At 48.0% G+C, this 27,572-nt stretch overlaps 1 protein-coding gene across 13 annotated transcripts; it reads right to left on the reverse strand.

Annotated features, from left to right (window-relative positions):
• Positions 1-726: 726 nt before the first annotated feature.
• On the reverse strand, positions 727-27,436 carry ERMARD (ER membrane associated RNA degradation). Of its 13 annotated transcripts, none has more exons than XR_003521330.2 (19): positions 26,984-27,431; positions 24,412-24,580; positions 22,869-23,008; positions 21,524-21,625; positions 21,144-21,233; positions 19,104-19,201; positions 18,559-18,695; positions 17,716-17,830; positions 17,006-17,108; positions 14,397-14,426; positions 13,007-13,075; positions 11,766-11,939; positions 8,825-8,908; positions 7,119-7,192; positions 6,438-6,563; positions 5,869-6,087; positions 4,898-5,011; positions 3,157-3,427; positions 727-2,400 (listed from the first exon to the last, which is right to left on the reverse strand). XR_003521330.2 is itself a non-coding variant. In XM_027601458.2 (18 exons), the coding sequence occupies exons 2-18, from the start codon at positions 24,578-24,580 to the stop codon at positions 3,244-3,246; spliced, it is 1,968 nt and encodes a 655-aa protein (XP_027457259.1). In that variant the 5' UTR covers positions 26,984-27,434; the 3' UTR covers positions 727-3,243. The 13 variants fall into 13 exon arrangements, 11 of the variants coding, with proteins under 11 accessions (XP_027457259.1, XP_027457257.1, XP_027457258.1 ...); XR_003521329.2 differs by having other exon boundaries at positions 2,824-3,427; positions 26,984-27,430; XM_027601458.2 differs by having other exon boundaries at positions 727-3,427; positions 5,869-6,027; positions 26,984-27,434.
• Positions 27,437-27,572: the final 136 nt, after the last annotated feature.

The raw sequence follows: 27,572 nt of genomic DNA on the forward strand, positions 1-27,572 counted from the left end.
ATGGACGGCGCCAACGACCGCTCTGGCGCGCCTCCTCGTACACCCGCCGCAGGACCCACCAGAAGCAGCCTGTGCGCACCTCCGTGGCGGTGTGGAAGGGCCGGGGACCCGCAGACACCGGCGCTCTCACCCCCGGCATCGGGGGCAGAAGCATGAGGACCATCCTCTGCAGGTATAACTGCCCTCCTTTCAAGCTCTGGGCTGCCTTCCAGACGCCAGGGCAGACTCGGACGCTGCGCTTCACCAGGGATACCTGGTTCCCACAGGACTCGAGCTGCTCAGTGCACCGTCTGGCCCTTCGCGGCCTCGGGCTGGGCAGTCGCTGGAGCATGTCATCGTTAACATACAAGACTGGGCTCAAGCGTGTCCTGAAGGCACCGCAAGCAGATGGCTCAGTCTCCCAGCACCTACAGCAACAACGCCCTCATCATGTGCCCGTGGTTGCCCAGAGTTTCCTCTGAGCGGCTGCCGGTAAAAAAGGTGTTTGTTTTTTTTAAAGATTTTATTTATTTGAGAGAGTGAGAGAGAGAGAGAGAGCACATGAGAGGGGGTAGGGTCAGAGGGAGAAGCAGGCTCCCCGCTGAGCAAGGAGCCCGATGCGGGACTCGATCCCAGGACTCCAGGATCATGACCTGAGCCGAAGGCAGTCGCTTAACCAACTGAGCCACCCAGGCGCCCAAGTTTTTTTTTTTTTATTAAGATTTTATTTTAGAGAGAGGGACAGAATCTCAAGCAGACTCCACACTGAGCACAGGGCCCAACACAGGGCTCCATCTCACAGCCCTGAGATCACGACCTGAGCCGAAACCGAGAGTCGGACACGTCACCGCCTGAGCCCCCCAGGCGCCCCGCCTGTAAAACAGTTCTACTTGATTTCTCAAGAATAACGCTGGTACCAGCTAACGGTGAAAACCAGTGGCACGAGAGCCCCAAGGGTGATCCTGAAAGCAGTGTGGCAGGGGGCCGCAGATCTAGCACCACATGTCATTGTCCATGTTACCTGGAGAGCGCCGCCAAGAAAGCGGGCAGTGACGGTCAGGGTCTCGGAAGGGACAGCACTGGAAATCAGTGGCAGGTGGGACCTCAGCTGAGGGCCGAGGAAGGGGAAGCGGCTAGAACTCCCGGAAGGAGCAACACGCAGATGCCATCTCCCGTGTGGGCGCTCACCCCTGGAGTTCAGGGACATGACGACCCGTCTGTGGACGTCGTGACCTTTCCGTGCCTGTCAGTGGCTCCCAGAAAGCCTTACTCACTGCCGTGGTTCTGACAGCACTGCTTCTAAGAGGTCCATCTCCCGCAGTTGTCCGGCAGCGAGGTCCTGGACTATCCCCACCGTGGCACAGGCTTCGCACTCCCAAGAGCCAGCTGGGCAACATGGCGGGGTGCTCCGACTGGGAAGCCAGCTTGGGGCGGTGCCTCGTGCCCTGAACTGCCCTCAGGACCTGACGACGTGGTCTTTCCCACACCAGAACACACAGCGGGAGAAAGCATGTGACGCAGGGACGGTTCACGAGATCTCAGGATTTGGGGCTCTGCTGGTGTGAATATCTGTTCCTAAGGGAGATCTCCACAGAGGGACACAAGTGTCCCATTGGCCTCTGCAGGCTGAGAGGCCACCCGGCTGGACTGGACACCTCATGCCAACGAGCCAAAAGGCAAAGCCGGTTGACTGTCACAGCTTAGGCCACTGCTCCCCACTCCCTTGGGGACAGGCCTACTGCCAGACAGGGGCAGGCAGATGTGTGTCTGGAATTTAAGAGATCTTCTGGGGAACCTCCTAGAATTCCCATTTCCAGCAATCAGAACCAATGGAAAACAAGTTGCCCAAACCAGGAAGACGTCTTGGAGGGAGACCTCTCAGGAATAAAGTCTGGGTCAACCCACCAGGTGAGGTACCACCAACAGAAGTGAGTGACTGAGGGCAGAGTAACATGGAATGAGTTATAGAAAAGGGAATTTTTAATACCAACATCTGCCAGCTCACCAGGTGCAAAAGCACAGGAGTTCCACCTATCTCTTCATGTGCTTGGTAAATATTCTTTTATTTCCCCTTTTTCATTGAGCTCTAACATCAGGAGGGTTTAGAGTGGCTAATACCATAAATTATCTTTTAAATTAGAGTATGTCCAAGGGAGGGTGTGACCGCTGGAAAAGAACATGTCACAGGGGCAGAAGCCCGGACGCGGGGGCTCCGGGGTCTACACCTGCACCAGAGGCGGCCACATCACAGGGGCAGAAGCTCGGTGCTCTCTGTCCTTACCAGAGTTTAGTTTAAAAGGGGTGGTGGGTGCTGAGTTGGCAAAGGGATGGATGGAATGTGCTGGAATGTCTGTCTTCCCACAGCACCACCCCTTCCCTCTGAGGTCTCTCCTCGGCACTGCTCTCCGACAGCAGAGAAGCCTGAAACACACAGAGTGGGCACCGTTCCTTGTATTAGAACATGGGCTAGAACCTGCCTGGGAGGTAGGGACGGTGGAGAGGCCACGAGTCACTGTGCGAGGCCTAGCGCACATGCAGACCTGAGGCTGGGGACGGCCTCACAGCGGGTGTGAAGCTGCCGGATGATGGATGCTCCAGACAACTGCAGTGGCCCAGAGAGAGCCCTCGAAAATCAGACTGCAGCTCTCCGAGCAGGACTGGAGCGACTGCACTCTTGACCCTCAGTCCTCCGGCTCTCCCCGCTCCTACGCAAGACCCTCCTACCCAGACATGTGCCAGGGCTCCTACTCTCCTGGCCACAGACGGGCAAACCTGCTGCCTGGCACCGTCTGCCCACCATACCTTCCTCCCCAACTCTGTCCCATAGGATCTGGATCATCCAACCTTGCTCTCCGCTCCAGGGATGAGGCTGGACTGGCCCACGTTCTTTCTCCGTGCCCCAGTGGTAGCTCAGGAGTGGAGCCTGCCCAGTCTGGCCAGTAAAGACAGGGGGCCGGATGACCTGGCCACAGTGACCATTTTCAAGAGTTTTCTGGGTGACGTGTGGGTATAAAGCTCCCCCTGGACACTGTGTCATGGTGGACAAAATGCTGCGGCCATTTGGTCCCAGGAAGGTACCCAGCCTGAGGTTCACACAAACGCGGAAACAGCAATTCAGAAAACTGCAGAGAAACGGAACTTGATCCCTGATCAATCAGAGCCTGCAATCCACTCTACCTTTGACTTTTCAATTTCCATGCTAGTAAAGCCTATTCAGGCTGAGTTTTCAGATGTAGCCAAAAGCATCTTGACTTCTAAGGGTTTTCATAAGCCTCCTTTACTTGTGGATTTCTTGGCTAAATGTATTAACATCTGTTTCTTCTCACTGAAAGTCCAAATTTTCAACAGAGCTGTATGTGTAAGATTGATCGTTTCATTCCACTTGTTCTTCTGTTGGCTGGTGTAAGTCACCAGGTTCTCCGTGTACTGCAAGATCGACTTTAAGAACCTGTTTTAACGAAAAGAAATTAATTTCTTTATTCTATTATAAAATGCAACAATGATTTAAATGCACTCTTTTCATTTTGGAATTTAAAGTACTGCACTTAAGGGGCGCCTGGGTGGCTCAGTCGGTTGAGCGGCTGCCTTCGGCTCAGGTCACGATCTCAGGGTCCTGGAATCGAGCCCCTCATTGGGCTCCCGGCTCAGCGGGAAGCCTGCTTCTCCCTCTCCCACTCCCCCTGCTTGTGTTCCCTCTCTCGCTGTCTCTCTCTGTCAAATAAATAAATAAATAAAATCTTCAAAAAAAAAAAAAAAGGTACTGCAGTTGATTTTTGTCTGTAAATTCAAATAAAAGAACCACATGCAAAATGGAAGTGAGAACAGAAGCTAGAGGAAGAGATGCTGAATCGTACGTGTCCCTGGAGAGGTGGCTGGACCCTAGACGAGGTACACGCCCGAGCACCTTGTTAAACTCACTCTCACATCAGGTAGGATGGTTGCACGTGATGGAACTGCATTCCAGAAAAGGCGTTAGAGACTGCCTGGATTAAATGCCATGTGAGCATGCAATGCACACAATGGGGAGCATGCAGGCCCTGCGGCCCCACAGGGGTGCCTCTCTGGCCCCGGGCATCCCACACCTGCCCTCGCAATGCAGGTGCACTGCCTCCCGGGAGACACTTTCCACTCGGACACAGCACTGCTGAGGTGTTTATCAAATGGTTCCCGGGCTCTTCTCCAACAGGTGGGGTCAGGTCCTGCTTCCATTTTCCGAGTTCTCCCCAGTTTGCCAAGTAGGCTGGCAACATTCCCCAACTTCTAATTCTGAGTATTTTCAAACTTAGAAGTTAAAGGAATAATATAATGAAAGTCCACAGATCCTTCATCTAGAGAGTGGTCCTCAGCTGGGGATGACTGTATCTGGCAACGTCTGCATCACTCTGGACTGTCACCATGTGGAGCTCCTGGCACGCAGTGCTGGGGGCCGGGGGCCGGGGCGCTACTCCCATCATGCACGCTCAGATGGCCTACCACAGACGAACCCCCAGTGCAGAATGGGGGGGCGGGGGGGGTCACCTGGAGCCACCGATCCGTTAACATTCTGCGTGGCAGCCTCCCTGGTTCCCACCTGGGTTCCACGTTTCCCTAAGAAAATACCAGTCCTACTTTCACATTTACTTTAAACATGAGGTACGTGCTACCTGCAATATCACTCTCCGCATGCTGGTGGTGTTATGACACAGAGAGGAATTCTGAAAGCGTTTGCAAGCTCATCACACTTAATTTTCTGAAATGAGCCTACATGGGTGTTAGTTTTAAAGATTCACAAACTTGCACCAAAATCCACAGAGAAAAACAGTAAAGAGCCAACCAAGACTGTGGGCTTAAAAAAATAATAAAATAAAATAACCAATAGAAGTAAAATCACTTAAATTTACTAAAACAGTTTCATTTCTTATACATACAACACACTTACTTCAGATACTGTTGATATTCATAAGTATTTTTTCCATGAACCACATGAATGTTGACCAATTCCAGGGCAATCAGCAATAAAATCAGGTAAAGCACAGGAGACAGAAGCTTAATACTAAAATAGATGAAGTTAAAATTTGACAAACTTAAGAATTTTGAACTTTCATGGGTGAAAACTCCTTTTCAAGGGAACTTGAATTCAGCCTTCTCAAGGCTTCTCTGTGGCGGTTTCCCTGTGGGCCCCCGCCCCGCCACAGCCCACCTGCCCCAGCCCCTGCCCCCAGAGTGCCGGCCAGCCGCCGCCGGCCTCCCAGCCACCACGGCTCAGGAGCAAGACGGCACCGGCTCTGCGTCCAGCAGTTGCTCTGGGTCTCTGTCTGCAGCGTCTGTCCTATAGTCTGGTATTTGGTAAATGACTCTCACAAGGAGAAACACAAATGGCTCAAACTTGGAAATGTGTTCAATGTCTCCAGGACACAAAGATATTCCGATCAAAGTAAGATACTATCTTGCTCATGAAACCGGTAGAGAATTTTTCTGAAATATACCGTTTGGGGAAGGATGTAACATAACAGGCATAATCTTATAAACTGCTGGTTAGAGTGTACCTTTCAGAAGCAGCCAAGGAAAACCCGTTAAAAGCTTTATAGATACAAATACCACTCAACCCAGAGTTCCAGGAATTTGTCCAAAATTGTAATTTCTTAAGGATGTAGAACATCCTAAAATACACAACAGGTAAGGAACCAGAATGCTGGCATACCCAAGTTAACTTGCTGTTAATATTTTAAATCCAGATATTCATTTGGGTCAGTGGCACCCATATTCTCTCACACCAAAATCACAACAGTGTTTAACACACTATGTGTCCTCTGCAAGTGAGTATTCCCCTGAAAGTAGGAATCAGAGCTGCATCCCAACAGAACCCCTGCCCAGCGGGGCGTCTCCGGACCAGGCCCACGAGCCACACACCTAGTGAGCATGTGCAGGTAGGTCTGCCTCTGCCGGGAGCGCAGCCTCCTTTCCACCCACTGCTGGTATCTCAGCTCCACAGAGGCAGCGACCTGGCTGGACACGCGGGCGCAGTGTGTGCTGATGTTTCGGAGCACAGTGAGCACTTCCAGAACGGTTCTGGGACAGAAGAGAGTTGGGACAGGGGTGCCGCAGAGTTCCTGGATCACCTGGGGCCACCTGGGGATTAGAGTGCGAGTTCTCATGGGGTATGTTCACTGCCCGGGCCCCCCGATGGTCAGCTTCTGGGGAGCAGTGGCCGTTACACAGTGTGCTCAGTTCTGCAGGCCTCACACACACGCACGCACACTTAATTGTGGGGGGCAGAATGTGCAGGAGAGCTCCGTCAGGCACAGCAACGCCTCACAAGCCATGGAGGGTGGGCTCCCCGGTCTCTGGCGGCACAACCACAGTGGGGTCGAATGCTGCCTCAAGCTCACAAACGTTACGACACAGAAAACAGCTGAGTGTGGGGCCCCGACACGGCTGGTCAGTGCTCCAGCAATTCCCGACACTTCTCGGAGACTCACCTCTCGGCGGAAAGACTGTCCCAGTCGCTGACAACACCACGGCTCTCGGGCAAGTGGCGGGGCAGCGCTCTTAGGATTTCTGTGATTAAAGCCTCGCAGGCCTGTGTTTCAGAAGTACCTTCTAATCTGAAAAACAGAAGATATGCAGATACAGCCCAAGCAGTGCCGTGCAAATGTTTAATGGTTCACTTAATCTGCAACGTAGTTTTCCCAAATATAAAATGAAAAAGCCACTGTCAGAGGCAATGGTAAAAATAAATGATAGGCTAAAAGCAACATACATTGTTGACAAAAGATAAGCAACAAACCGTCTAAGTATTATTCCTACAAGATGGATCTGCTATATCCTGACTCCAAAATCTCTCTCCAACCCTACTTCTCTCCTGACCTTTAGATCCTATGTCTAATCACCCGCTAAATACTTCGAGTGGACCCCATCCCCCTCCCCACAAAGGCTGCCTCTGTTCCTGTGATCCTGGTCTCCCCAAATGGCCCACCACCGGGCTGGGCCCTCAGCGGGGAGACCGCGCCCCCTGCGCCTCCACCGAGTGGCCTGCCCTGCTCACCGAGGCCTAGCAAGCCCCCTGCACTTCGTCTTCCCATGACGCCGCTGAGACCTCACATGGAGGTTGGCATCCACTGGGGATGGTGAGGTCTGCATGACCCCAGGACAGAACTCACCTGGCTGCCTCCTCGGCCTCTTCAGGCAAAGGCAGGAGGGGCCAAACCCTGATGCTCTTCTCACAGCTCAGCACCTGAGAGGAAAATGTCCTACTGCTTTTAAAGATTTTACAGTAACCGTCTGGAAAATATTTCTGTAACTATTAGGAACGTAGCAATCACTTTCTAGGAGATATATATTGGCAAAATTGTTACAGATCTTACAACATTTTAAAACTAGGTGGTGGGTCTCAGTTATTCAATAGCATCAGATAAGCGAAGGCCAGTAAAATTAACAGGAGATTAGAAGGTAGTTAATATGCGGAGCGGTTGTAAAACGTATCAGCAAACTCTTGACGCCCCTGCTGTTGAGAGCTGAGGTCCTCGCCCCCTCCCAAATCAGGACATGCTTTGGCGAGTGGCCTTCCCCCCGACAACACAATGTAAGCGAGGATGTGTGTGATTCTGGAAGCCAGGTCAGAAAGGGCAGCACCTCTCCCTGGTTCACTGGAAGGCCCCGCACCAACTTCTCATCTTCTCGGATGGAACACCGAACCAGGGGAACCCATGCCAAATTTCTGACTCACGAAAGTGTAAGCAAATTAAACACTGACACCACTGAATGTGGGTAATGTATGCAGTTGTAAACAGAGCAATGACCTTAAAAAGAATGGGATGCAAGACCCCGCTAAACGAAAAGTGAATACATCACGGGCAGCAAGAGTAAGAAGCTGCAGGGGAGGGGGAGGGCCGGAAACACCCACCGGGAGGCACACAGGGGCCTCCACCAGGGCCGTGACAGCAGCGGCCAAGGAGCAGGGGGGCCCGTGAGGCTGCAGATTTGGGGCGGAGGTCTACAGGCAAATCCTGCCTTCCTGAAGCTTCCCTTCCTTCTGGGACGTCCCTTCTCTGTCCCTTCCCTTCCTCCCTTCTGACTCTGCAGGTCAGGGTGCTGCAGACCCCTGGCGTCCTCCCTTGCAGCCCGATGACTCGCTGCTGAACTAGAACCCACGGGGCACAAGTATTCGGGTTGAATTCTTCCCTCACGTAGCACCAGGAGAGTAAAACACCTCTAGAACTCTCTGCACGCCCACTGCCGACAGCCCCTTCTAGCTGACACTACTTCTCTTAAGGCATCATCAGTGACACTCTGTCCTCTCAGGCAGTTTCTTCCAGCTGCCGCTGTAAATCTCTCCCTAAACCCTTATGTGTGGACCCCACAGCTTCCATTTAGAGGCCAACTCACTAATGAATGTCTGCATTAGCAACGATCATGACTATTCTACTCTTAGAGACCACCCCATTCTTGCCCCTTGCACATTCATATCCAGCTACATGGAGAATAAAGCACCCAAGCTCATTTCCATACTGGAACCTCCTGGCAGAAATGCTTCAAAGTCTGTGGTTTCCATGATCTAATTTACACGGGAACAAGCTCTGGTCTCACCTGGTAAAAGGAACCCTGCCCGAGTTAAGGCAACAACCTGCTGACCCAGCAGCCACACCTCAAGTACTAAAATCACCGGAAACAACAAACACCATCATTACTGTTCTGCTGGACAGGGGATGTGAGGCTCGGAGGGACAGAGCTGTGTGGCCAAGGCCACCTCCTGAGCACAGCCTCCAGTCGCAACCCTGAGGTCCAGCTTGCCAGGCCGCCTGGACCAGTGGGCATCTCTGCCACAGGTGCCGTGCATACCCCTCCCGACAGCCCATGTGCGGCTCACCTGTTTTTTAAGCTGAGAAACTGGGTGGAAGTGGGCGTGGTAACCCTCTGCAAGACCAACCAGTGATTTTATCGCTGCTTTTTCCTGGTTCAGAAAAAACAGACAAGGGTTACCGCGACATGTGGTCAGGCCCCTGGTTTTCTCCTGCTGAATTTGAGTCACACGAGAGCCCCCGTCTCACCATGTTCCTTCAGCTATAACAGAGCAAGACTTCACCAAAACAGGTCTGAGACAGTGGTCAAATCATAACCAACAGAGGTGTTTTAAATGAAGCCAATTAACAATGATAAATAACAAAGGCCACATCTGCTCTTTGTCCAAAATCAGTGGCACTAGAAATACATAAGAAAGAAGAAAGGCTCCAAACTGGAAAATAAGAATGTCTCCAAAAAAAACAGAATGGGAATTTAAACATTAAAAATCAGTACGACCAAAAGAGTCACATTGCTAAACATGTAAATGTTGAAAAAAAGAGTAAAAATAAAATTATTTACAGCTGATATAACTGTGTGGCTGGAAAATCCACACTGGCTGACTAAAAACTATCAGAAACAGAAAAGTCAGTGAGTTGACAGCTGACTAACTTAATATACCAATGATCAATCAGTCGCTTTCCCACACAGAAGCAGTAACTCCCCAGAATTCTCAAGAGCACAAAGAGAGTCACTAAATATCCAAACGCAAACCTTTCGTTTGCTCAAAGACCCAAGTCCTACCGCACAGCGAGAGGTTCTGTGCACAAGGCAGGCGGGCCCACCTCCTCGTGGGGCAGCTGCAACTCACACGTGTGAAGACTGGCGATGAAGCCACAAGAGGCCCCGGGCCCGGCAGAGCACACGGCTTCTCGTCCGAGACCGGGGGAGGGGGGAGGGAGGGCCTACGGAGGGCCCCTCTGGCTGCTGCACTAACAAGAGAACGGGGGGCCACCACAGGGAGGGCAGGTGAAGGCTGGGGCAGCTTGGCCCAGCACACGGCACAGGAGTACGTGGACAAGTAAAGACAGGAGATTCTGGCCTCTGGATGGCACTGCCACTTAGGGGGAGGCTCTGCGAGGGAAGCCTGAGGACACAGAGACACCACGTTTGGGAATAATGTTCACTATTGTAAAAACCATCAATTGCTCCTAAATGAATCCATCAATAGCCCATTCCTGTTTATTGCTTGGTTAGTCTTGGGCTTTGTGTTTATTTTAACAAGTTTGCCTACAATCCTAATAGGGAGGAGGTGGGGAAATTCTGAAAGAGAGATGGGAAAGTAACCTTACAGACACGGAACTCTGTCACAAAGGTGAGTACGGGTACACAAGGAGACCAAGTCCACCGCACACACTACAGAGATGTTTGTCTTTCATTTTTTTTTTTTAAAGATTTTATTTATTTATTCGACAGAGAGAGTGAGAGAGTACAAGCAGGGAGGAGTAGTAGAGGGAGAGAGAGAAGCAGGCTTCCCGCTGAGCAGGGAGCCTGACGCGAGGCTCGATCCCAGGACCCTGGGATGATGACCTGAGCCGAAGGCAGACGCTTAACCATCTGAGCCACCCAGGTGCCCCAAGATGTTTGTCTTTCAGATGCTCTTAGGCCAACTTGCAAGCCTTTTGTCTAAGAAAGAAAAAAAAACACAAAAAAACAAAAACAAGTAAACCTAGATTCTCTCACTCCCAGATGAAAAATTCCAGCCGGATCAAAAGATGTAAATAGGAAAAAACCCTATAAAGGTACCAGGGAAATGCATGTATATGTTCATAATTTTGGAATGCAGAGTCTTTTAAGAATAATTCCAGGAGCGCCTGGGTGGCTCAGTCATTAAGCGTCTGCCCTCGGCTCAGGTCATGATCCCAGGGTCCTGGGATCGAGCCCCGCATCGGGTTCCCTGCTCTGCGGGGAACCTGCTTCTCCCTCTCCCACTCCCCCTGCCTGTGTTCCCTCTCTCTGTGTGTCTCTCTCTGTCAAATAAACAATAAAATCTTAAAAAAGCTTTTAAAAAAAAGAATAATTCCAAATGCATAAGCCAAAATAAAAAGACCTCAAAACTTCAAGACAAATAAGGAGCAACACAAACATTGGAGTGGTAAATGCGGCTAATAAACCATAAAAACGCATAAAATGGAGCAAAAGACATTAATCGTTCACAAAAGAATCACATTTCCAACAAATAAAAGCAAAGTAACACAAAACATGGAGATAAAAACATGGTCTTACTGGTACATTTGCTTCAGAACTGTACTTGAACAAATTCACTTACACATGTGCCCAAGTGAACGAGGATGTTTACTTGAGACACTGTAATCAGGAGCGTTCCACACGTCAGAACTCACCCATCCTTGAGGGATAGCTTATATACATGAGGATATACTGATAAAAAATGTCAGACAGCTGGTAGAAATCAGGTAGAAGGACTGCTGATCACTAACAGGTTTCTTCCTCTAGCTTTCCCGTGTGCTCGTGGGCCAGATGCCCACCCGCGAACAGTGCTCACCCCACAAGAAGGCCTTCCTGAGTGCTGTCACTTTTCCTATCACGTTTTCCGTTTTGTCTGAACCTCTCAACAATCTTTACAGTAACTGTGACATGCATAATTTGAAAAACAGATTAGAATATCAATAACTAACCCAAATTATTTGTTATAAAATAATAAAAGAATTAGTTTACTGATTGATGCAAATATTCCATCTGACCAATTTGTCACTTGTAAAATTTTCTGATATATTTAATTTGTTTTATACTGGTTCTTTGGTTTGATCACACAATATCAGTTTACCTGTTGCAGTAAATATATGCACATAATCAAATCAAGCCACAATTACGTGTTCTGATGGAGGCATACTATAACTCACATAAATTTAAAGAAAAGGTGATTAAGGGTTAATTACATCTGAAAATAAGTTGTATTCTGTCACAGCTGAGTAACAGTGCATCTAATGGTTCTCTTCCTTATACATTACCTTAAGGGCTGCTGACAGATCCTCATCAGTGAATCTGAGTAAAAGTACAACGGAAAATGCAAGCAATTGGTTTGCTGCCTCTTTCGGAAATTCAGGTAAGTTGATTTCCCCATGGCTTAAATGGTCTCTTATACGGGGGCCCTCCTGATGGTTTAGGAAATCCCAAAGAAACTCCTTTCAGAATATAAACAGAGAAAATATCTTGTTAGTTTTCTCAACTGAGGGAAGAAAGAATGGGCCATGCCTGACCTATCTAGGGAACAGCAGTGTCGGCTTACAGAGATGAGGAAACTGAGCTTCAGAGACAGTTAATCAAGGTAATACAGCTGAGGTACCATGCTGGGTTCCTCCCTGGGAACTCGGTCCCTAACTGCAGCCCGCCGCTTGGGGGCAGGACCCTCCCTGGGAAGCCCTGGTCTCTCTAACTGCCCCCCACTGCTTGGGGAGGACTGACAAGGAAGTGGACAGCACCAGTGCTTTAGTAAAACTCACCAGGTCTTACTCACATCCCACTGAAGGAACAGGCAGAGGTGTCCACGTCTGGAAGCTAACTTTCCTCCTACCTCAACACAGCCCTTGCCCCTCCCTGTCCTGAGGCCTCTCTCAGATCTGTGCCCTCCTCTGGAAAGCCCCCCTGATGAGGACAGCTGCTTCTTCCCCAGTGCAGGCTGGAGCAGAAAGAGTCAGAAGTGCTGAGCCGGGCGAGTGGCTGGTGGACAGAGCAGTCCCGGAGATTCAGGAGGGAGACAAATGTCAGGTAAACTAGCCCACTCACCCTCACTTCCTGCTGCCAGAAACGACACCCAGAGACCGCGCAGAATCCCACTAATGTCACACATTAGAACCTAGGCTGCTAATAATGCTCAGTGAAAAGGAAGAAATATAAAAACTCTACTGAGAGTCCGAAGTAGCCACTGTAATAGCTTCATTAAAAAAACAACAGTGTTAAGCAGGAAACGGACCCGGCTGGACATCACTATCTGCCCCCTCCAGCACCACAGTCCCCGCTACACACTCACAGGCCACCTGGGGGCAGGGCAGCTCCAGCAGCAGGCCTCAGAAAAAGGGCCTTAAAGCCCAAGCTGCAGTTGGCCGCGAGTGTGACATTGAGACAGTGCGGGGGTGGTTCAGAAGCGCTCTTTGTGAGCAGATCACAAGCCAAGATTAACTTCATTTTGGAGAAGTGCTAACCACATCCATAAATAGGGGAATATGAGATCGGAAAAGGCCTAGTATTTTACCATTGCAGGCTCTCCAAGGAAAAGAGGAAGCTGATTGATTTTACCATCATCCAAGTGTTTTGCCAATATCTAAAACACCAAAAATAAATACATTAATTAATTAGTGCACACACATGTACATACAGAACCTTCAGAGTCAAAGGATGGAGCATCTTTGGTTACAACATGCTACAGAAGCCCAAGCAAAGGAAATAAGGACAGTCTTAAAGACAGAGCAGCCACCCGTTTTCTTAACCAGTATGATGACTTTAGGAATACATATGAATATGTATGTATCTTAACTGTGTGTGCATGGGTGTTTATGTGTACTTATATGCATATATGGATATGTGTGGTAATGCATACACACGTGTGCGTGTGTTTATGTGTGGATGTGTATGGATGTGTGTGGATGTATATTTGTGTATTTGTGCGTACATACACTCATGTGTATTACATGTGTATACGTGTATTTCTGCAGATTTGTGTACATCTGTGCATACGCTTCTGTATCATCTGTGTGTTTACGTACATCTAGAAGTACACGCATGTATGTGTGTTCAAGTGTGTGTGTATTTACAGGTACTTACGTGTGTGTTCGTGTGTGTGTGTGTGTATGTGGATAGAAGTATAAATCAGTTACCTTATACACCACTTCTTAACACACCAGTTTGGAACCCAACCACCCAGTCCAACGCAATAGACCCTAATCCCATACAGACAGGACTACATTATCTAATTTAATCCTCACAGCATCAAACATATTATGTATTAAATTATAGCAAATTATTTACCTCGTGGAATAAAGTCTACGGGTAAACAGGCACATTACTTAATCCCACCCCCCACCCATTCACTAAGGAATCTAAGAGTTCTCTTAAAGGCAAAGTAATCTAAACACCCAAATCTCTCCACAGAGACTCTCCCTGTTTCCTCCTGTCAGCTAACTCTGTGAAATCACACTTCAGGCTATATGAGAATTATTATCCAGGATTACACACACATAAAAGCCTCTATACTCTAAAGTGATAAAAGATATTTTTAATGGCAATTTTTACTAGTCTAGATTTTCAGCTTTAGATTCACACACCCAATTCACAGATTAAATGCATCGTTGCACTTACAATCGCAGTTCATGTATATTTCATGTGCAAAAGAAGTGTTAATCTTAAATCTAAAATGTAACATCTAAATAATCATAGCATATAATATTAGTATCTCTTAGCATTTTCCAATGTTGCTCTTTCCATAACTTCAGAAACTAGGTTAATCATACTGGATCTCAAAATTAGCCTGAAAACTACACTTTATAATAAGGTGAGGTTTTTTGCAGGTATGATTATCAACATTTTCTGTGTAGTAAAAAACAATGTTTTATTTGTTTCCAGATACTCCCTAAAAGTTTACTTACTTCATCGAAGGTGGTATAAAGAGCCGTGGACTTCAGAAAAGGAAAGAAAAGAAATAATTAAAACAAAATGTAAGTACTCAAAGGAGAAAAATCAATTCTAGCACATGGCCACAAATATGAAACCTTCTTTTGAAAATAAATCTAAACATAGCAGCACCTTGGGAAGAATGCCATTGGCATCGGGGCACATCATCGAAGAGGGGAACCTACGGTGAGCCTGGCAGTGGGGCCCTGTTCAAAATCTGCTCACCACGTGCTTCAGCTCAGGTTCTTCTCATCACACAGCACAACTCACACACACACACACACACACACACACACGCAAATGAGCATAACTGGATGTGTCCTCCCACAATCAGCCTGTGTTCTGCACACTTCCTGGTGTGGTTGGTCCTGTCTACAGACACAGGCTCTGCAGCTGGCTCTCTCAACATCTACTCCTGGCTTCCGTGCTCCCTGGAAGCGAGACCCTGCGCACCTCCCCACCTAGGCTTCTCTGCAAAACGGGACATGAGTAGTGCCCATCCTGAAAGGCTGCTGGGGAATTCAGTAAGATTTTACACACACTGTGATGAAATCAGCATTCTGTGGAAGCCAGCTCTCAAAAAAAGTGTCTCATTTAACGTATTTTCAATTTAACATTAAAAAATTTCCTTCAGCATTTATTACGACGTAGAGACCTATAAAGTCTGTATCTTTATAGCTCCCAAATGTATGCTACTGACCCTAAAACTTTTCCTGAGCTCTAGTCGAAGTATCCAACTGCCTACTAAATACTGAACTTTTCACTGATCTCCATAAACTGCAGGCATTAACTTCTACCCTGTTTAAGGAATGGGTATAAATGTCTTCTTTCTCACACCTCGTACATAAGCTTCTTAAAGTCACACCGTCTTACTCATCTTTTGATCTTCCACTGACCTCAGAGCCTTATGCTGTAAGTATTCAGGAAACAGTGACCACCTGTGCACAGCACTTTACAGCTTTATAAAGCATTTTCACATGTGCACTGCCTTACAAATAAGTTGACGCCATGTTTATTCTGAACAAGAGCCTGGCCTACAATTTAAGACATTGTTTGATAAAAAGCAGTCATGCTATTTACTTGTGTGGCCAAATAACATGTAAATGACTGAATCTATTTACACCCCTGTGAAGTAATCCCAAGCATACTCGAGTGAGAGCTGTGACAACCGGGGTTCTCGCTCTTTCTGCTGGAGACAGACGCTGCACGACACTTCCTGGCACTGCCCAGGGCAGAGCTGATGGGAAAGGAACCAGGCGTGGGCATCAGGGGACACAAACGTGAGCACTGCACTCCTAAGGAGCCTGCACCAGAAACCTGTACAAACAGGCACAGAAGGCACAGCAGAACTGCCCGGAGATAAAACAGAGGCAGGACGCAGGGAAGAGAAGCTGCTGCATCGGAGGGGTCGAGGCTCTGGGAGGTCACTCACGTGGCCTGAAGCGGTCTGGCAGAGACAGTGGGCAAAGCCTGTGAACAGACATGTTCTGGAACTGGCGAGGGGCCTTGGTTATGCTGGAGGAATCCGACAGGAGAGGAGACAGACCGGAGGAAGGCGGGTCCACATGGGGTCCCCGGGATGCCCTGCGCAAGCTCAAAGCTCGCTGCAGGTACTGGGGTGCCACTAAAGTTCTAAGCAGATGAGTCCATGAAAGAATATTTATCACGGGGAGAGGTGCCGGGTGAGGCCTCAGCGTTGAGAACGGGCGGGTGGGGCTGGACACTGAGTGGATGAAGGGGATGCAGCACAAGGTGGTGCTGGAGGCTGGTACCCAGCGCCTGAGCAGACGGCGATAATAAGGAACACCAGAGAACAAATTTGTGGGAGGAAAAGTGAGCTTTGTAGCAATAAAGTAGTTTGAGACCTGAAAACGTTCAGCAAACGGGGTAAGCCTAACCCAGGAGGAGGGCGAGCTGAGTTCGAGGAGACGACTGCCTGGGACAGCACCTGCCGTTCACAGGACAAACTGCTGTCCCGACACCTCTCCAGCCGCATCAGCAGCTCAGCCTGTGTCAGGCTTTCGCTTTCATTGGTTCGAAGTATTTTCCAATCTTTGTTCCCCTGGAAGCAGGGAGGTTAAGACGTGGGAGGGAGTAAGATCTCCCGTGGCAGATCCAGGGAGCACAGGGTTGGGAACAGAATTGTGAGGAATGCCTCTGGAAAGGGGCGGAAAGAGGAAGCTGACCGAGTGAGAGAAACAGGTGCAGCCCCGACACACACACACCCTTGCCGCTGCCAGGTGACTGGGCACAGGGCCACCCAGAAGCTTCCCCAAGCTCCCTGGCAGTTCTGGCCCAGAGCTGCGTCCTGCGGCTACAATGCTACACGCCATTTCTACTTTCCTGACAAGTCTGAAATACTTGGAAATACAGGACGATCAAAAACAAAATCACAAATGATTATAAACCATATAAAATCATTATAATAGGAAGCCACAAAAAACAACACTCAAGCCTTCCAAAGAAAATTCTTAGCTAAAAAATTCATTTAATGGTAAACAAAAATGAGACATTAAAAACTTTTAATTAGGCAGAGAACTGTCAATACAGTGGCAACCACCATCAACCACAGAAGTGTGTGTACCTCAGCGGTCAGAAGTCTTTTTGGACATTGGTTAACAGCGGCAAAGACTCTCCTGAGTCCCGTCTCTAGCTGTGTCAGTAACAACATGGCACAGTCGGCAAACCTGTGAAATTGAAGTAAAATAGGCAAATCTCAAGCTTTGAAAGTAAACACTGGCACCGACCCCAAATGACGGTGCTTTGTTCCAGATATTACCAATGTGTGATCAAGGCAAGGAGGGGTGACAGTACTCGATAACACGAGAAACAATGCAGAATCACAGTCTCCTTAGACTCGTGAGTTTAAATCTATTTTCCACTGTTCTGACACGAGGAGCTCCAGAATAAAATGTCATCAAAGATCTGCCCAATTCTTCCCACTACTTGTAAGAAATACTCAAATTCCAGGATTTGGGTGGGTTCTCAAGGTACGAACGAACGCACAGACAACAGAACCTGAAGGGAGGCAAAGGCCGTGGGCCTCACAACGTCCACGTGCATCTGCTTTGCTCCCCAGAAAACAGAGTCGAACTTACCTCCTCCTGGTTGCAGGATTCTTTAACACAGGACACACGGTTCTCTCTAAGAACCCAAATGACACCGAAAAGTTGATTCCAAACAATGATTATCGGTATTGACTACACCAAAAGGCTGATGCGTAATATTTTAGTCAGCACTGTGAAGGCATTTTAAGCTCAGCTGTCCTGGAGAGGGACCAGCCTCCTCACTTACCTGTGTGACCTAAACCCGATTAATGCAGCTTCCCAGTACGGCAACATGACCTTTAATATGAAAGTGGATTTCTTCATCACTTCTTCTAACACTGAAAGTACCTCAGAAGTAACGTCTGCAAAATAACACAGAGTTTTAAGCACAATCACCCTAATCAGTTGAAGAACAACGTAAGCGGACTCAGGGCAGGAGGCCCACGAGTCGTAGGTGACCGTGGCACCCCTGGGGCAAGGGGAGGCGCACGATGGCCTCTTTATGACTCAGGCCACAGCTGTGAGGAGAGGACGTCAGGGCTGACCAGCTGACCACGCCAAGAAAAATAAGACACATTTTCAGAAGAGAGAGGAACAAGACTCAACCCTGAGGTAAACTATGGACTCTGCCTGATGATGATGTGTCTGTGCAGGTTCATCCCTGGCAACAAATGTGCTCTGCGGTGGGATGCTGCATGTGTCAGTGCGGGAGCTTAAGGGGAATCTCTGCACCTCCCTAACCATTTTGTTCCAAACTGAAAACTGCTCTAAAAAATAGTCTTAAAAAGTATGTATTATTGACAGCCAGCGGACTACCGAAGGGTCCGGGGCACAAAAAGGCTAAGACTGCCAGGACTAAGGTGATCTGGGTTACTCCTGCCATGATTTACATCAGAGATACAGCCCCTACACCCCTGTAGGAGGTGAGGTTTTATGGAGCAAAGTTTAAGCAGCTTCAAGAGTTCATCTTCTCCTGCCTCTGGAGAGTAAGTAGTCCATCTAAAGGGCTCAAGTCCCCCTGCCACTTCCTGACTTTATCCCTACCTTTATGAAGACACATTCAGGGGAAACTGTAAAGTATAATACTTGCCAGGGAAAATGGCCAAATCCTCAAGGTTTGTAAGAGCTATGAAAGGTCGGTGTGCCAACACAAGTTTAGTTTGTTGCAAGTAACTCTTCAGCAGCTGACCCAATCCCACGGTCAACAGTATCATCATTGAACAGTATCTAGTGCAAAACACCACAGGATCTGTTAGAAAAATGCACTGTCACACACATAAAGAGATTTACTTTCAAAAGAACAAGTTTAAAATTAAGAAAGTACAACACCATTCAATTGCAGGTAACTCCCCCTGGCTGTGGGAATTCAGCTACACGAGGGCTGGGAGGCTCGAGAGTGCAGTTCTCAGGGTCTCCCACCCCCCAGCAGGCAGTGCCCCTTGTCACCTCTGCGAAGCTCGGCCTCACAGCTGCCTCTGGGGTGGAAGTCAGGGGGGTCCCAACCCTGTCACACACCAGGTGTTCATTGGCTTCAATCTGATCTTCAAATTCCTGCCTCAAAACTCTCATCTTTCCCCGATGTAAAATTCAAGATAAAACAAACTCTTAAGTACATCAAAGAAGAGAGAAACGTACTTTGGGGGGATCTCGTGAGGTGAGGCAAAGCCGTGCCACAGGGTATTACGCAGGTTGAGTCCACATGGAGACCCGACGAAGACTTTCAGCACGTCCATCTAATCAGGTTAAGAACAGGTTACTGAACAGTTAAATATTTACCGAACTACGGAATAAACTGATAAAGCAGTGGGAGAACGTCTGCTTCCGTCTTTAGAGCAGACCCGACACTGTCTGGCACGCGGTAGTACTAGTAATTGTGATAGTATTCAAACATTACTGGGCATTTAGCACGTCAAACACATTTTGTGTGTATTTATTACTCACCCACCCTCAGAACCACCTCTGAGGGGGGCACCACTATTAACCCCACTGTGCAGATGAGGGATACAAGCACGGAGAGCTGGAAGCCAGGTCTCGGGGCCATGAGCTACAGAGGGGGAGGAGCTCCGTCCCAGGCTGTGCTGGTTTCATCCGGCACATCAAGCATGCCTACTACCTAGATAGAACAGAACACGAGGTGGGGAATGGGAAATCCACAGGAGGCGGACCCCGTGAGGAGGGGCTGGCCCATAGATGCCCCCAGCCCAGACCTCCCCTACTTAGCTGTTGGCTGGAAGCTCACCATTCACCTGCTTCTCTCCTCCACTTATAAAGACGCCCACTATGGGGATCCTGCTTATCAGACGGCAAGACTCATGCATGTCCATGGGCTTGCTCTTGGTTTGGAGGGCAACACTTTGGAACAGATTCAGGATAATGGAAGATATGCAGAGACTAAAATAACTCAAAACCAAGTCATCTGAGAAGGAAGAGTGTGCCTCCAGAAGACATGGAGAAGGAAGGAAAGCCATCTTCAGATGCCTGAAGGACTCCTGCTGAGAGGAGGAAATGGATGCAGAAATCCTGAATTTCTCTCAAAGGGCAGGACAAGCCAGAGCAGAAGTTACAAAGAGGGTTTCAACTCAGCATCAGAACCCTTGGCAACCAGTCTCTCCATGCAACTCCAGAAACTCTTCAGGCTCACATCAATTTTTAATACTTGAATAGTAACACCTAATCCTAATAATCACAATAACACTCTCTTAGCTGTATTTATTTTTAATTTAGTTTACCATTAACTTTAATTAATTGTTCATACCACCTGGGCAATCAGAAATACAGAAGCCAATGAACTAGTAGAAGGATCTGGGGCTGAGACTGGCTGCAGGTCAGCAAGAGGCTAACAGCACCCAGACAGACAACAAACAACAGGTCAAAACACATGGATCTGTTTCAGAATTCAGTATAACTACAGGAATTTTGTACTTGGTCTTCACTCCATATTCTCCACTGAACAAAGTGCTCTTTAAGCTGACAAGGAACCACTGTAAAGTGGGAGAGCTTTACTGAAAACAGATTTCTTATCCAAAAATAGCAAGTCTAGACACCAGTATTTTAAACATTGTCCTGGCTCGGCAGGCTCAGCTTTGCCCAGGACGCTAACCTGGCATTCTTCTACACCTTGATCCTGCCTCACTCGGTTGCCAAAAGGTTACTCATTCGTCTTAAACAGCCTTGGTCACATGGCCTGTTGAAGATTTTCACAAAGTATACAGCTCTGCATGGTTTTAAATTGGCTTCTAGTTTTTTTCACTGTAAGTCTGAACAGTTGCACAACGGGATAAATTCCCACATGTTAAAAAAAATGGATATTTTAGGATAAAACTTTAGTATCCCTCCCTAAATGGTCAAAATTTTATTCTAGAATACGTTATTATAATAATTATTAATGTATAATTAATGAAAGCAGTAGAGTTCAAATTGTTCATCCGGCTGGCCCCCCGAGGCCGTCCCACCAGAGGGTGTTATACCACGCTAAGACCCAGGATAAGAGACGTGTGTCTTGTGGCTGGAAAGTGGCAATTTTGAAAGGGGAGGTGGGAAAGGAGAATATGCTCAAATTACAGCTATCATCAACTTTTTCCTAATGCAGCATCAATTTCTGAGGAACAAAAGTAGAGCTACCATAAACGGCTTTGTGTTGTGTCTACTCTATCAGGTTTAGGTGAACAAGCTTACCACAGACCGCCCAAAGACCTCAGCAAGCTCCTCAGACGCAAGCAGATCTCTCAAAAGAAAGGGGCATTCCTTCCCATTCAGTAAATATACCTACAATTCAAACAAGGATTGTCTTACAGTTGCACTGTAATGAGCCAAACAATGTGAAGAAAAAACCCACCCATAAAGCCACTGTTTGTACAAATGAGGGAGAAAAGTACTGAAGACACCAATGTTTTGATTTCATAATCATTGAAAAAGAAAAATATTAAACATCTGTGCCAGATGATTACATTTCATAGGAAAACAAGAATTAAAATCAAGAAATCTGAGGACAGCTGTAAAAGTCTGATGTTCATTCAGATATTTTAGTGAACCAAAGAAAGAGGTCTCACACTTACATCGCCCAAAGCCCGTTCTAGACATGCCGTCAGTTTCATTAAGCTAAGAGGAATGGCGGGACATTGAAGGCTTCCCAAAGCATCAAATATTTCAGGAAATAACTGTGTAGAACAAAACATGTTAGAATTTGTGATCAGTAAGAAACATTTCCCCAAGTATTTCTCAAGCAATACGATTTATGAAATTCAAACTTCTAAAGGTTTCAGTTGGTATATCTTCATGACTTTCTTGGTATGGGTACATATTTGTTATACAGATACACAGGTTTGGACTCCACAAGTCGGCTTACGTGTGGATTTTTTCCACAAATACAGTACGGTATTGTAAGTGTATTTTTCTCTTCCTCATGATTTTCTTAATAACGTTTTCTAGCTGACTTCATTGCAAGCATACAGTATGTAATACATAAAACATCTAAAATATGTGTTAATCAACTACATTATCAGTAAGGCTTGTGGTCAAGAGTCAGCTATTAGCAGTTCAGTTCTGAGGGAGTCTAAAGTTACATGCAGATTTACAACTGCACAGGGTGGGCACCCTTAGCCCTGCACTGTCCAAGACTCAACTGTAACAATATCTAAAGAATCAAAAAAATGTTTAGTATCTAAGGAGTTTTGAACGTTTTTTTTCTTCATTTAAGTGTTTACTGAAAGCAATAAATCTGGCATAACTGTAAACTGAAAAGTCAAATACTTTGACCTAAATCTTATTTCCCATTCTGATTAGTTCTTAAAAGTCAATAAACGTGAGGCAGCTCAGCCCGTCACGTAAGAGCTGTTACAAGGGGAGAAGCAATGACCCTTCTATCTACATCAGGAAATCTGAAGTACTTTATAATTAGACCTTTTATAGTTACTGCCCTACTGTGGTCATTGAATGTGCCAAGTGCAATGGCTGGTTTGCACCAACCAACAAACCAGCCAAAACAAGGTTTGGGCTTGGCCCCACGCTACCCCTCCTCCCTTCTATTCACCCTCCACAAGCCAAGCATGCCCACCTGGTTTCCTTTTCCCACTGTCTCAAGAACACCTTACTGTCTGTCCATAAGGTCTTTGCTTTTTTCTGGAGCAGTCCATCCTCGTCTGTCCCAGGACCAGCACCCACACACCTAGCTACTCTCCAACCCCACTACGGATAATGCAACCAAAAACATCCTTTGTTCCAAGGATGTTTCAGGCCACGGCGACTGCATAACATTCTCAGTTTCCCTTGCATCCTTCAGGCCTTTTCACAGGCGGAGGGCTTAGTGGATGGAGGAGACCCCTTTAAGATGAATAGGTAACGAGGGCCTCTAAGCAGACTCCGCAAAGTCTTGCATTTCTAAAGGTTGTTCACAAGCCAAACCTCTGGAAAAGCTGTCCACTGCAGCCATGGCACATATCGAATGTCAAACTCCCCCTTGGTCAGAGATAACAAATGTTGGTGGACGGCCTCACACACAGGGCCCAGCAGCCGCACAGTGCCCCGGTAATCCAGACTCTGGGCTTCAGGGATAAGAAAACCAGTGTTAGTACGACAGCTCCTCATCATGTGATGAAAATGCCTAAGCATCAAAGAAAAAGTACTTTAATTATGAAGTTTCCATGAAATCAACAACCAGTTTATAGCTGAACTTACAATAAAGATACTAAGATATTGCTGAAAATAAGTTACACGGTGATCTGATAATAAAAGAAAAATACACTGTTAGAAGTGTACTAGGTTGGAAAATACAAAAAGGTTAATCAAGAGAAAATATTTTCTTCACTCTACTTGTAAGTTTATACAAAATCGGGTTCATACTGTATAGATAATATTTTAACCTGATTTTTTTTACCTGACATTATTAGACTGTGAGATTTCCAATGATGTTATTTTAGAACATATGAATTTTTTTGTTTTAATTTTTTGGTAAGTTTGAAACAACATTCACACGGCTCACACCCAGAAAATATCAAAGGGCGAAGGTCTCCCTTCTGCCACCCAGTTCTCTTTCCGACAGCAGCTACAGTTACTGATTCCTCGGAGTATTAAGAAATACTTATATGTACACAAGCAAACACAACGATATGGCCCTCCTATTCCTTCACTTAGCCCCGCGGCTCAGGGCGACAGGCTCCTCACCCCTCATAGCGCCGCGCGTAGCACCGCAGAACGCCTCCGTGCGCCTCTGTGGTAGTCATGCTGTGCTGGGCCGTTTCCCGTTCCGCTCACGGTCGGCACCGTTTGGGCCGTTTCCCGTTCCGCTCACGGTTGGCACCGTTTGGGCCGTGTTTCCCATTCTGCTCACAATCGGCACCGTTTGGGCCGTGTTTCCCATTCTGCTCACAATCGGCACCGTTTGGGCCGTGTTTCCCATTCTGCTCACAATCAGCACCGTTTGGGCTGTCGTTTCCCATTCTGCTCACAATCGGCACCGAGACTACAACCTGGCATGGTCTCTCGCACGGTGCATGTGCCTGTGTTACAAACTCTGGGGCCAGAGCATGTTCGCTGGCAATTCCTATAACTATTATTAAATTTCCCAACCCACATCCCTGCTCTAAAACATGTACAACAAAGCCTGGAACATTTAAGACAGCTGTGTAACACCCTATGGGCCATTTCCTACCCAGAATTCCTAGGACCCCACTTTCTTCTCGTCGACTGTCGGCCCGGAGTGAGCCTCTGACCCCGCGGCCTCCTTCTCACACAGGCCTTCCTCGGCTCCGTGCCCTGCTCTCTCTCCTGTGCTCCTCTGGCCTCACTCCCTCCCATGCCGCCTGATCCCTTTCCTCTTCTGAGCTAGGTCTGTATTGTAACAACCTCTAACTAAAAGAAACAACGGTCAGAAAGGAAAGTGTTACAGCCAAGACTCTTTAAATCGAACAACACTGACAGCTGCTTGGGGTGCAGAGAACGTACAGACCTGACTGTGTGTAAGTCACACAGGCTGTGATGCTCGGCCAGCACACCTCACCCCTCTGAGTTACAATGCCACTGATATCACAACTTTCTCTGACTTCAAACCCGAGTTTACAGATCATATCATAGACTGAGGGAGAAAGACAAGTGGTAATCGGATCCTCTATTGGCATCTGAAATATAAGACATAGAAGACACTATTTAAAAGAAGTAAAAACAGAGTAATATCAATTATATATTCAAGTTACAAGAAAATCCCATTCTACCTTAAGTACAGAATACACTTAGGTATAGCTACTGTTAACACACTTTCTGGCTATCGTGAAAGCTGTATGATTAAAATACTGTGATTAAATATTAATCAAAGATAGTTTACATAACCTTTATCAAATAAATGTTGAAGATGTGAAATTTTTAATATTTGTGAAGATAGGAGTTTACAGAAGCTTGGTACATCTTGTGGATAGTGCATTGTTCCTTTCAGCGTTCCTATACTGTCCCAAAGTTATTGAAATGACCAATTTTTTTTAATGCAGAATGGAAAAGCAGAAAATCAAGCATAATAAACTAAAATGCAAGTAAAAAGCACAGCTCTGAATCCTCATGTGGTATAAGCAGCAGCAAACCATGCTTTTACATGAAGGATTAAATAATACCCAAATCCTCATAATTATCCCTACCTTACACTAACATCATCTTATAAACCTGCAAAGGAGTCACACTCTGAGACTAAAATTATCACGGGGTCTTCATCTGCTGTATCAAGTCAAGGGCTGTGTGTCTTAACATGAGGGATTAAGCCCTAGCAGCTCCCTGGTTTGGAGGCTGGTCATCTTGAGTTCCCGCACCCTACTCAGCATCCCCGTTACACAGTTCACTCCTCCCATTGCCCAGAAGCCTCACTTCCCACTCTCAGCCCAATCTTCCACAGACCCAAGGAACGTGTGCCAAATAAGCAGTTACGCTGTGACCTACAGGGCGCACGCTGCTCAGCCGGTCAGGGACCACAGACACTGCAAGAGAGCGGGGGGAAGATGGGACCCGCTCCTGCTGCCTGCAACCGGGGCCTTCCCCTCCAATCCCTGTCCCGTGGAGCTTCTCCCCAGCAGCAGCACAGTAGCGGAATCCAGTCTGCAGTTTTCCCAGCACCTGTAGGCCCAGCTTCTTCACCCTGCCCCCACCAGACACACCACCAGCTGTCCAGTGCCTGCTCTTCAAAGGTCTGCTTCCCAGAACTGTCAGGCCCGCCCTGTAGCTGAGCGGCACAACCTCCTCCTCAGAGATCCAAGTTTCAACTGGGTGGGACCTTCCACCACGTCTCTAAGTTGTAAAATCCCAACCACTGCCCTGGTTCTCTCAGCGTCCCACAAGGGAGTGAGTGAGCCCTGCAGCCGCCAAGTCCAGAGTACCTGTAGACATTTCTTCTTACTCTTTCTGTAACAATTCTACACTGTTAACTCTTAATTCTCTTCCTTCAAAGCCTGGTGTGGTTTGTCTTGCCTGATACAGAAATGTAATCCTAAAGGGTTACTCTGATATCAAAAGGGACTCCTTGCGTTTTTAAAAAAAGCATCTGAACTCTAAGCAAGGAGCTCTGGTTCTGGAGTGACAGGTGGCGGGCAAACGTATTTTTGCACAAAAGCCCATCTACTCCATTACTGCAGGCCCTGGATAGGGCAACAGAAGCTTTAGGAAATGTCCTCCTTCGGCTGTATTCGCCCGTGCAATATAGTTACCCTGCAGCCTTAACCAAACTGTAAGATCCTAGGGCACCAAGGTCGGGTCTTACACAGAACATACCCCCACCACACAGCACAGCCCCCAGCACACAATAAACGAGAGTCAACTGAGTCATCGACGGCTCATCCTTCCTGGAGCCGAAGGGAACGCGCTTCTTCAAGTCGTTAAAACCTTCAGCTTTGGGGAACAATACCCTATCCCCTACCAAGAGACACACAATTCGAGAAGCTGACTTTTAGTTAACTTTCAAGCACATATTGTCTTGAATAATTAACCTCATGTTAATTAGGAATAAAATCCTACTTCAAATCAAGAAATACTAGATACTGCAATACCTTGACTCAGGACCTTACGTCTTCCTGTTAGGAACGCGCCTCTCCTCCCTCCCCGCCGTCTGCGCGCGCGCGCGTGTGTGTGCGTGCGCGCGCACCCACCCACACCTTTCCCCCTTGATACTCCAGTGTCTTGTCCAGGGCAGTGTGGGGCGGTGCCAATGACCTATGCTCAGAACGTTCAATCTGAACTCTTCTTCAGACTCCTTGTACCACTTGCTTTGAAAAAGTATTCTGAGCCTCCGTTTTAACTGTAAGTGGTACGGGATATAATCTAGTGTTGCAGTAATTACAGATAACACTGGAAAAGTATCTCACGCACAGCACTCAAAAAATAGTAGCGATTGCTAAAAGTGATGATAGATGATTGTATTTAATTGCACGAGGACAGGAAATAAATAAAACCCTATGAGGCAACCCGTATAACCCGATCTACAGCCATTGGGTCTGTTGTGATTTAGTTTTGTAACCAAAATGGCCTAAAAACGTCTTATTTCAATTTACCAGGACCACCCGCAGGCTGAGCGCGACAACGGCGCAGGCGCGGAGAAAGCTTCCTCCGAGGACCGAGACCTCTGCACACACGCACGACACGGCCTGGGGAGACCTGGCTGCTGCCCCGCCCGCGAGCGGAATGCTACATTCACTCTTCCACTACCGACTCGCGGATTTCGGCCTGGGGCCTGGGAAGTGCGAGAACTGCGCCCCGGAAGAATCGGGGGGCCGGGGAGGCGCCGAGGAGAACGAGGGCAGGCGGTGCGTCTTCGTGTCCGGGTCGGGTGCTCATCCCCTCGCCAGCCGCGGACGAGGGGCTGGAGGGCCGACCTGCTCCCGCGGCGGCGCCTGCGCAGACACCGCGGAGGCCCGGGGGCCGCGGCCCACGGCCCGCCAGGCCAGCAGGGTGCGGCGGACGCTGCGCCTCTCCCCGCCCGCCAACACCGCGCTCGGGTGCCCACCAGCACCCCGCTTCCGGGCCGCTCCGCCTCCGCCGCTCCCAGCTACCGGCCGGCGGCGCGGCGGGATGACGCACACCTCGCCCCGCCCACCCCTCCCTCCCGGGCGCGCTTCTGGCCGGCGCGGCGCAGGCGCGGGA

Source organism: Zalophus californianus, chromosome 7 (assembly GCF_009762305.2).
Source record: "Zalophus californianus isolate mZalCal1 chromosome 7, mZalCal1.pri.v2, whole genome shotgun sequence".
Lineage (NCBI taxonomy): Eukaryota > Metazoa > Chordata > Mammalia > Carnivora > Otariidae > Zalophus > Zalophus californianus.

Bases quoted from the DNA above. Each gene is read 5' to 3' on its own strand.
- ERMARD (XM_027601456.2), bottom strand. From the start codon at position 24,580: ATGCCAATAGAGGATCCGATTACCACTTGTCTTTCTCCCTCAGTCTAT. The intron at 17,109-17,715 runs GTAAGTGAGGAG...TCAATTTCACAG, and splicing joins ATCGGGTTTAGGTCACACAG to GTTTGCCGACTGTGCCATGT. The intron at 6,088-6,437 runs GTGAGTCTCCGA...TCTAATCCCCAG, and splicing joins GACAGTCTTTCCGCCGAGAG to GTGGCCCCAGGTGATCCAGG.